This window comes from Labrus mixtus, chromosome 13 (genome assembly GCF_963584025.1).
Source record: "Labrus mixtus chromosome 13, fLabMix1.1, whole genome shotgun sequence".
In the NCBI taxonomy this organism is placed as follows: domain Eukaryota; kingdom Metazoa; phylum Chordata; class Actinopteri; order Labriformes; family Labridae; genus Labrus; species Labrus mixtus.
The window spans coordinates 14,313,099-14,323,404 of record NC_083624.1 but is presented as its reverse complement, the minus strand read 5'-3'; the positions used below and the strand labels follow the sequence as shown (position 1 = coordinate 14,323,404).

At 42.0% G+C, this 10,306-nt stretch overlaps 1 protein-coding gene across 1 annotated transcript; it reads left to right on the top strand.

Annotated features, from left to right (window-relative positions):
- Positions 1-1,375: 1,375 nt before the first annotated feature.
- On the top strand, positions 1,376-10,047 carry gjc4b (gap junction protein gamma 4b). The gene is made up of 3 exons (XM_061053822.1): positions 1,376-1,564; positions 6,742-7,918; positions 8,566-10,047. Exons 2-3 carry the CDS (start codon positions 6,775-6,777, stop codon positions 8,577-8,579), a joined length of 1,158 nt encoding a protein of 385 aa, XP_060909805.1. The 5' UTR covers positions 1,376-1,564; positions 6,742-6,774; the 3' UTR covers positions 8,580-10,047.
- The last annotated feature ends 259 nt before the right edge of the window (positions 10,048-10,306 follow it).

Genomic DNA, 10,306 nt, shown 5'->3' with positions numbered 1-10,306 from the left:
CAGAGCACCCCACATTTCTCCCTATGAATAAAAGCATGCTTGTGGTTCACAATAGAGCGCCGCTGCTCCCTGAGGAAGGGGGAAGGGCTTTGCATTCCTCTACTGACCTCCTGTTTTCTGTAGATATTAAACAATAACTGCTGCCTGCATTGTGCTCTTTCTGGCTGCATGCTGTTATCAAAAGGATGGGACAAATGCCCAATAGCCCCTGATCCTTGCAGGCTTCTCAAAAACAAGGTATATGAACGCAGGGTGGATTTGCTTTTTGTGTTTTCGTTTGGAGGGAATGCCATTCAGGAGATCTGTGCAAAACAATGCAATCATTCAATGTGAGTGACTACCTCGGGAGACAGATGCTGACTGGATTCCTCAAATATTGAATCTGAGTAACTCATTTCTTTAAGGAAAGTGCAATGTAATGTTACTGGAATTCAACTGCTCTAAGGACATATCACGTTTGATTGAGTGTAGCGCTGATATCTGCAGGAGGTAGAGATGCCACCTTTTTCATCCCACATATAGTGCTGAGCAAAGAAGCCTAACTTTGTGATTCACGACGCCACTGCTCCAGCACCCTTCAAGTCCTTGTGTGGGGCATAAATCCCAGCTAACAGTGAAGCTGACCCCACTTCATCCCATCGTGATGAATAGTATTAAGTGTAGGATGTGGCTTCAAAGAGTTTCTAAGGGGTGTGTGAGGACAAGCACATGCGACCTTTGCCAAAGAAAAATGTGACATGGAGGAAAGGGGGCCCCCCCCCCGTGATGGCAACAACTTCCGAACATCTGCATCGGCAGGAAGAGGGGCATGCGGTAGCGGTAGACTTTGTGTGTGTTGTTCCACTTCTCCAGCATAAACAAAAGGTTAGATGCTGATAAGACTGCTGCCTGAAGACCACACAAAGCCTTGTTTGTTATAATCTCCACCTGCAGCTTCAAGCAATGCCGGGACATGAGTCACATGCAGGTTGTAACATGATGCCCCCCTTACCAGAAGTGGTAATTTGAAGTTTGTGGATTATAGGAGAATATACCTTACACTGCTTTTAGAGTTGTGTATTATAGACTTTTACTTTTTTTTTTTAAAGTAGTAGTAGTCAAGTATTTATTTGTACTTGTACTTGTCTTATCTTATTAGCATATTCGATTTTCACTCATTTAAGGGTGACAGATTACAGAGACTCTCAATTTCTTCCCACTGTCTGAATCCAGGGTAAAGTTGGAGCAGAAAGGCGAAGCAAGGATTGCATCAGTAAGCTAAAGCTGGCGGTTGATGGTTCTCCACCACTCTTGCGCAGACAAGGGGGTGGGGTGCCCTGAAACGGGGAGGAGAAAAAAAAGGGGGGGGGGGGGGGATTTGGGAACCATTCTTTGTCCTCATCCCGCAGTACAACGCACAACTGGAGAAGGAAAGAGGCTTCCTCGTTGGAGAGAGGACAACCTGGATGGCTTGATATAAGAGCGGGAGAGCTTTCTGTAGATCAGGAGAACACGAAGGAAAAAGCAACTTCAGGGGAGCCGCTGTGAGACAAAAAAGAGGAGCTAAAAAAAATCACAGCTGAAGGTAAGAGAGCACACAAACACGTCGCGCTAACGTGAACGTGGACTGTGCAGCAGCAGCAGCATCAACACACGGCGTTTTAGCTTTCTGCTAACAAAGGTGTTTTGGTAGAAGTTACATGTTTAAGGTTACCCCTTTTCTCTCTGGGGGAATTTACAGTGACAAATGTATTTCCAATGTTTAAATGACCTGTTTTAACAAAAACTGGTGTTGGTAATTTATTTGTCCACAGGCTAACTTGAGTTTACGCACACAGGCTGGAAAGAGTCAGCGCTGATTAAACCTGCGAATTAGTCCAATTTCGCGTAACAATGTGTGATTTAAAACACATTGGCGCAAATGTGCTCCAAGTAGTACTACATGCCACTATTTTCCGATTGTATGAACATTATTTGGGTACTTTTATTGGGCGTTTTGAGGATTGAAGTGGATGTTTAATGATGGAGGAAAGCGCAGGGATCCTGTGTCTTTATTTTTCCCTCACACGTCTGCAGAAACCACATTTCCGAGAGTAGGCTAGCTGTGTCATTCGTACGTTTTCTACGAAACGTCCAGCCTACAGTTAATTTGTAGACACCACGCAGGATACTTGAGTGTTTTTTTTTTCGCCCCCCCCCCCGGTAACGTAACAGTCTGGATTCGTGGCTGTGGACGCATGCGACGCGTCGTGGTGACGTCGTGTCCCGTTAAGCACGAGGAGGAATTTCTTAATGCTTCGTGCACAAGTGGATTAAGGGGGATTACATTTAAGTTTTTCCGCAATACGGTCAAAATAATATCGTTTTTTTTAGTGGAGATGGGCTCACACCGTAACTAACGTGTCTCTTATATTTAACCCTTCACTTAAAGAACTCATTTCAAGAAGTGTATTCAGTCTTAAAGGGGCTTTTGGTACAATAAACTAAAGGCGGGTTTTTGAGTTCCTCCACCACCACAGTTCAGTTGAAGTGACTCCTCTGTGTGTTTTATATTCTCATAGGCCTCTCTATTTGTCACATTTTCCTCTGCAGGCGCTCGAGGTCTCTTGCTGTAAAAGCTGTAGGTATTTGGGCTAAAGAAGGCATAACCACAAGTAGCCTTCCAGATGTGAGGGCCACAAAAGCCCCTGTGTTGAACAGGCCTCGGTCAGTGGTGAAACTCCGCTGCTTAACTCCTGCTCCATGGCTTACTACAAGGCAGGCTGTTGTCTGTGAAGTGCCTCATAAAGGGCCAGACAGCAAGTTTTAAACCCTTTTTTAATGCAGACTTCAGTGATCTAAATGCATTGACCAGGGACACGTTATTCTGAACTAAGTGGTAAGACACCACAGTAAATATATTCAATGTATCAGTGCAGCAGTCTACCATGTTGTACGAGAAGTAAATATCAATATTTTAAAGTCTGTTCTCAAATGATCCAATTTCAGTATTTGCTCGTCCACTAAAAAATCCCAGATTCTTGAGTTCTTGTTTAGGAACTCTCATGAATAAGAGGTCATGTTTGCTACAGCTTTTATGTTAAAGCAGAACAATGCAGCTTTTTCCACCCTCAGACCTCAGAAGCATTAAACATTAAGCTAATGAAATATCATTTGTGTGCAGAGTGACTTTTGAGGCTCGGAGTCTTTGGCTGTCCACGTTTATGTAGATGTGAAACCTAATTAAGTTACAACACAACTCCGTGATTTGAGCCAGGCATTGATGAAAGATTAGCTGGCCTAATGTTTTTGCCGACTAATGTTGTCCCAATTTAAATACTACTTTGTCAAAGTACAGTGATCGCTTTGAAGCAGTGTCCCTGTAACTGATCAGGTTTTAACAGACCTTAAAATGCTTTCACACAACTCCTGAAAACTGAATGTTTTCAAATTCTACTGCGCTCAAGTTGACCCGGAATTTGTCCCGCCAGCCCTCCTGTTTTATTTTTTATTTTCTCTTCACCTGCTTTTCTCCGTTCTGTTGAACTACAGGCATGTCTAGTCTCCTCACCCTCCCCCTCCCAACAGGGCTAGTCCCCCGCTGCGAGGGACGTGTATGAACAACCGACAAATATTTCAGGGGCAGTCTACCTGAAATTCTCTTTCTGTGAAAGCATTCTGGTTTTCTGGTGTTAGCAAATCATACCAGCTGCACACACACACACACAAGCATGTGACATGCATAAAAACTTCAAAAATAATATTAACGGTTGACATATTTCTGATTTAAATCATTATTTGAATAACTGTCTCCTTGCTTTGGGGGTTGGCATACAGTCAGACATAAATTTGAGCTCCGACAGTGTAGCTCGAGGCAAAATCCAACCGTTAACCCAGATTACAAGCAGCAAAGTGTGCTGTTGACTCCGTCTCCTGACACGTCGTGTGCAGCCTGACAAAGAGGAATGTGGTGGATATATAAGGTACCTCTGTGATGGAAGAAACAAAGCTGGTAATATTGCGCTTGGATGTTGGGAACACACTTTGATTTAACACTTCCCTCATTGGATTTGGTACAATCCTGCTGTATGCCGATTTGTATTTGAAACCAGATTCCTCCACTTACTAAAAGCTTTTCTCATTTTTCTTGACGCTGAAACCTGGCTCTAAACTAATCACGCCGTCATTCAGGTGTAACTTTTGGGATGCAGCACTGCAGAGGCTATCATGTATGAAATGCCAGTAGTTTTGACAACTTGTGGACACAAAATGAGAAAAAAGGGAGGCTTAATTTTATCTCTCGTCTTCTGATTGGGTTAGTTTTCATTGACACAAACTCATAGAAATAGAATTTGAATAATTAATCACCACAGACAAGAATCCGATAATGTTTTCAAACAGTCCTATTGATCTGTTGATTGATAAGTCCCTGAAAACTCATTCTTCATCTCATATTTCTCGCTGCATGAGTTGCTGCAGAACAATTGAAACTAGTGTGCTTCCTTCTTACTTTATTGATCTAAGGATAGTTATGACCACACTCATTCATACAGCACTCCCAGTCACACCTTGGGAGTATCCCGATACAAACACCCCTTTTATAAAGGATCCCCTCTGCAGGAGTGAGACTTTCATAAGTAAAACCTTCTCATTGGTAGTTGGACTTGATCAATGTCCCCTTTTGATTTTATTGGTTCTAACATTTCTTGTCAAAAAGTGTGAAACGATAAAGGGTAAAGTTAAACTCTGGTAATCTGTTCTCTGGGCATGTTAATGCTGAAGCTTGAACTTGTAACTTCATTCAGTTTATAACGTAAACTATACTGCTGTTAAAAAAAAAAGACCTTTTTGAAAAACATATTTTAAAGCAGCCGTTTTAAAACAGAACAACAAAAATGTTACCGTTCTTTACATAATGGAGACGATGAATGGAACCATCCAGCAGATCTGGTTTCTAAATGTGGTTAATACTAACTATGCCTAAGCCTAACTGTTAAACTCTCATCGTTCATAAAATCATCCAGTCTGTGCCCATGTTGACAATAACTAATCTGACCAATACTGTGGGTTGTACCAGGCTGTAAACGTGTTAATTTCTGCTGTAAAAACTGCTTTTTTTTATTATGGTGTGTATGTGACTTTCGGGACTCATGGAGCCGCCCTCGAGTGGACACTTGAAAACTCCAGTTTTTTGCACTCTGGCTTGGGAGTTGCCTCTCGGGCTGAACACCTGATTTCTAAATTTTCCTGATGCTCAATGTTTTATTGGTTTATTTGAGTTGACTATGTTTGGGTTCTATCATTGACACATCATTAAATGTGTCAGGAGCTCTGATTAAGACCCAAAGTTTTGTTAACTTCATTTTTAAAAGGTGTTTATATGATATTGACTTCATAACATTTAAATATTTTTGTAGAAAATCTAATGTGTTACATTTCCAAAGCCTTAGAGTGGTTGATCTTTACAGTCTATAGATGATGGGGAATTACAGCTTTACCTCAGAGATCCCCCTGCTTGCTTCCTTGAGTCAGACTGGTCAGACTGGATTGTAAGGATATTAAACCGTGTTGGGAACACTTTCCCACAGGAGACTTCCTGAATATACCCAATGGCATCTTGATACCTGCTTATACATGCACAATCTGACGATTGTCTGCATCTACATGTCTCACCAGAACAACTGTCATTTGATTAACGGATTTGTCACCGACCTAGGATTACTTTTAACACTGGTACAAAGCGGGATAGTTAAAAGCTTCCAGTGTGACTGTCAGTGAAACCTTACTGTTTTTAAATTCAAACACCTAGAAGACTCAGTACTCAAGCATTAAATCGAGGGATAAAACTTTCCAACCAATCCTCCGCCTACTACTCCCAAGCCTGGTATTTTATTGTAGTGCATAATTACTCAGCAGAAGTAGTTATGAGGTCGGTCACAGATGGTGTGAAACCACACAAGCTCTTCATTGGCCCTTGCTCTTTATTACTTTTCTCCCTGTTTGTGGCATTCTTAGACAGATAATTAAAAATGAATGTGGTATGCTCAGGTGACAGTGGAGTTATTACATACATTTTATAATTATGGTTACATTAAGTCGACCATTGACAGTCACAAACAAAAAGGCAATGGAAAGTGGATATTGCAGTTTTCTGAAAGGGAGAGGAATGTTTGAGTTCATGTTTTAGGTCTTTGGATTAGGTCATGTGTTTGGATGGTTGCTGGTGCTTTCTGAAATTTGTATTTTTAAATAAAACAAACAGATTTTCTTTTCTTTTTTTTTTTTACATTAAAGTGTACTTCTCATGCACCCTGTCCATTCTCTTCAAGGAACATGATGTAACTTCTGTCTTTAATCAGTGTTTTTGTTGTGTTTTTTTTTTTTTTTTAAACTACTGATACTAAGGCCTCTCTGTACAGGCTAAGGAAAATGAGGCTCTTGACCTTAGCATGCCTTGTCATACCACTGAGGGTTAGTTAGGCTGTCTGAGCATTGTAGCAGTATCACTGCAGCGCCATCTTGTGGATATCCAGTGCAACCGCACTCAGAATTAAGATGGGCCATGTCAGCATGTGACTTTCCAAAACAAATTGATGTATTAACTTTTCCGCATCTGAACATAAATCAAATTTCCTCAGCCAATTTATTATACAGTGTCTTTTATTTGACTTCATGTAGTCAATGAAGTGAATGAATACCTCACTATTCAAGCAGGCATGCATTGTTGGGGACTTTGCTGTAAGGGACATCTGAATACAACACGTGTTTTCTTTTTCCTCACAGGTTTGAGAGGCTCCCGCCACACCCAGAGGCAAAATGAGCTGGAGCTTCCTCACACGTCTTCTGGATGAGATTTCCAACCACTCCACCTTTGTGGGCAAAATCTGGCTCACTCTCCTCATCGTCTTCCGCATCGTACTGACAGCCGTCGGGGGCGAATCCATCTACTACGATGAACAGAGTAAATTTGTGTGCAACACGAATCAACCCGGTTGTGAGAATGTGTGCTACGATGCTTTTGCACCGCTGTCACACATACGCTTCTGGGTGTTTCAGGTGATTATGATCACCACCCCTACCATCATGTACCTCGGCTTCGCTATGCATAAAATTGCCCGCATGGACGACGATGACTACCGACCTCAGAGGAAGAGGATGCCCATAGTTAGCCGCGGAGCTAACCGGGATTACGAAGAAGCGGAGGATAACGGGGAGGAGGACCCCATGATCCTGGAGGAGATTGAGCCAGACAAAGAAAAAGAAGTTGCAGCGAAGCCCAGCAAAAAGCATGATGGACGCCGTCGGATCAAGCGCGATGGCCTTATGAAGGTCTATGTGTTTCAGCTGTTTTCTCGAGCCATCTTTGAGGCCTCCTTCCTGTTTGGACAGTATGTCCTGTACGGGCTTGAAGTGGTACCGTCGTATGTGTGCACGCGCTCTCCCTGCCCGCACACAGTTGACTGCTTTGTGTCCCGTCCTACCGAGAAAACCATCTTCCTTCTCATCATGTACGGCGTCAGCGCCCTGTGTCTTCTCTTCACCATGTTGGAGATCCTTCACCTCGGCTTCAGCGGTATTCGGGACTGCTTTTGCGCGCCACGACCCAGACCACAAACCCCCCGTCACGCCGCTCCGGCCAGCCAGAGGTCGTCCATCTGCCGCCAGCCCTCTGCTCCTCCCGGCTACCACACGGCAGTGAAGAAGGACCCGTCGGGGAAAATCAGCTTCAGGGACAACCTGGGAGACTCGGGCCGCGAGTCTTTTGGTGACGAGGCGTCATCTCGGGAGCTGGAGAGGCTGAGGAGACATCTAAAACTGGCCCAGCAGCACCTGGACCTGGCTTATCAGAATGAGGAGAGCAGCCCGTCACGCAGCAGCAGCCCAGAGTCCAACGGTACTGCAGCAGAGCAGAACAGACTAAACTTTGCTCAGGAGAAGCAGAGCAGTACATGTGAGAAAGGTGAGGCTGGACACATTACATCCATTCATAACCAGATGCTTTTACTCTCCAGAAGGGCCGCACAATATACAGCGCACATATATCATTAAGCATACTTTGTCAAGAAGCATGTTTAAATTTCACCTGTAGGATAAAGGCTTTGAGTAAAATGGTTTCCCACCATTTTATGCAGTCAGATGAAGCTTTAGCAACCGTCAGCTACACTTGATTGGTGCCAATTCTGTATTTTACATTCCAGTCTGAGACGTGTCAAACAAAGGAACTGTGTAAAGAACATCCAATACATATAAAGACTGAGTTGTAGTTCATTTTGATTCTTTAATTTTTGTTTATTCAACACACTTAATATCGTTTTCCCAATATTGAACAATGAAATGTACATGGTGTATTTTTTTCACATCATAAAAGGCCAAAGCAGAAAAAGAGACTGGAATAAAAAGTGTGATTCAATTGTTGGCTGTATGCATCTAGGCCCACACTCACTCTGCATGTATTTGGAACAACTTCCTGTATTTAATTATCATATCGCAAAAAGCCAAGAGATTGCAATGTCAGTTTTTTTTTTCCAATATCATGCAGCCCTCCTTGTCAGTTGAGATCAATGTAACACCCTCACTAACCTGACAAATTCTCTCTCTTTTCCCCAGGTCTCCGTGCATAGGCCACAATCCAGCCAAAATGACCCTATCAATGTTAATGTACACCAGGAGCAGTGAGTGGACAAAAAGGGAATCGAAGTGAGTGTGTCTGTGTGTGATTTGAACTTGCTTGAGGTGGATGAAGTCAGCCCAAGCCGTCCAGTGTTACGATCAGCCGAGGTCGAGCAAAGAATCAAACGAGGAGGAGGAGGAGGAGAGTGGTCGTCTCATCCGAGCAATACTTGAGACCCCAGGCTGTCTGAAGATCCAAAGTGCTTAACAAACTACCGTCATGCAGCAGGAGCGGTTAAGGTTCACCTGTGCTTCTCCCTCAGGGCAGCTATACTTTCTCTTTTTTTTTTTTTTTGTACAAATATTTTTTTATTACGAGACGTAGAACTATTAGTTGTTTTTACAAGGTTTTCCTCTTGTGGAAGTTTGCAGTGAGAGCATCTCAAGTTTGCCTTAGACCTAAACTGGAAGTTTTTTTGTTATTTTTTTTTTTAATGGCATTCTATCTCAAGGTACGGCCAAGCCAGTTGTAGAGCAAAACGTGTTTAAACTGTAAAGAATCTTGAGAGAAAGTGTATCAGTGAGTGAAATGCAAACGAATGGTTAATGGACAAGGCACCGTTCATAAAAGAGAGGTACTGGAGTTGTTGTCATGTTGAAGACTTCTTGAGGTGTTGATTTTCATACAAAGGCTTCTTTCAAATATGCGACATGATTTTTTTATTTTTTGGATTATAGTTCTAAAAATGTTGGCACCGCACCAGTCAACATTCCCAAGCCCGGTGCCTCGACGGTAACTGGAACACACTTGGGGTGCCTTTGTCCAAAGGAATAAACAAAACCTGGGTAATGCTTGAAAAACATGTAACTCTTGATATTGATATTGTATTGTTTCAACGTGTATTTGATACTGTTCTTTATTTTTGTATTAGTTTTGTGCTATTGAAAAGAGGCTCTTGTCATTGTGGCTTTTTCTTTATTCCCAAAAGAACGACTTTCACTGCTGTCTTAGTTTAGATTCAATCCACAGCCTGGTCAACTCTGGAAAAGATTCGGTACAATTTGTAGTTCAACTGCAACACTTTTTTCTCAATATTCAGCTTTATTTATCATTCACATACTTTACAGGTTATGTTCCATTGTACTGTTAAAGTGAATCTGTTTGTTAATCGAGGGACAGTGCTGTTTGTCATCTTCTATGTCTTAAAGTGCTGATTTGTGGATCGGTGTCATCACTGCTCCTGAATCTCTTAAAGAGTTGTAAATGATCCAATCATTTCAATGTGAATTCAATGCCTTGAATGCGCTCTTCTAAGCCGCCATCTTTTTGTATTTCTGAATCATACCCACAGTGCCATTAGTACAAACTCAAATATCTTCATCTCAAGTTATTTTTCAACGATGCTTTTTTGTACTTTTTATACTTTTTGTATTGATAGTACTTTGTGGTTAGTTTTTACAATAAATTTTTTAAACAAATATCCGTGTCAAGAGGCTTTGTCTGGTTGTATTCCTCGTCTCACATTCTGATATTCTTTACTTGTTGTGAAATATGCTAATGTTTTATTACGTTGGCAGATGTTGACATCCCTTCATGTACTAGGAAGATCGACAAAACTGCTGAGTAATGTTATCAGACATTTACTATATACAAGTGTTCAGAGATGCCCTTGTTACTGAGGTAAACTTAAGGCCAAGGTTATACTGTATATTTTCTTGTATAGGGACTTTTTTTTGT

Bases quoted from the DNA above. Each gene is read 5' to 3' on its own strand.
- gjc4b (XM_061053822.1), top strand. From the start codon at position 6,775: ATGAGCTGGAGCTTCCTCACACGTCTTCTGGATGAGATTTCCAACCAC.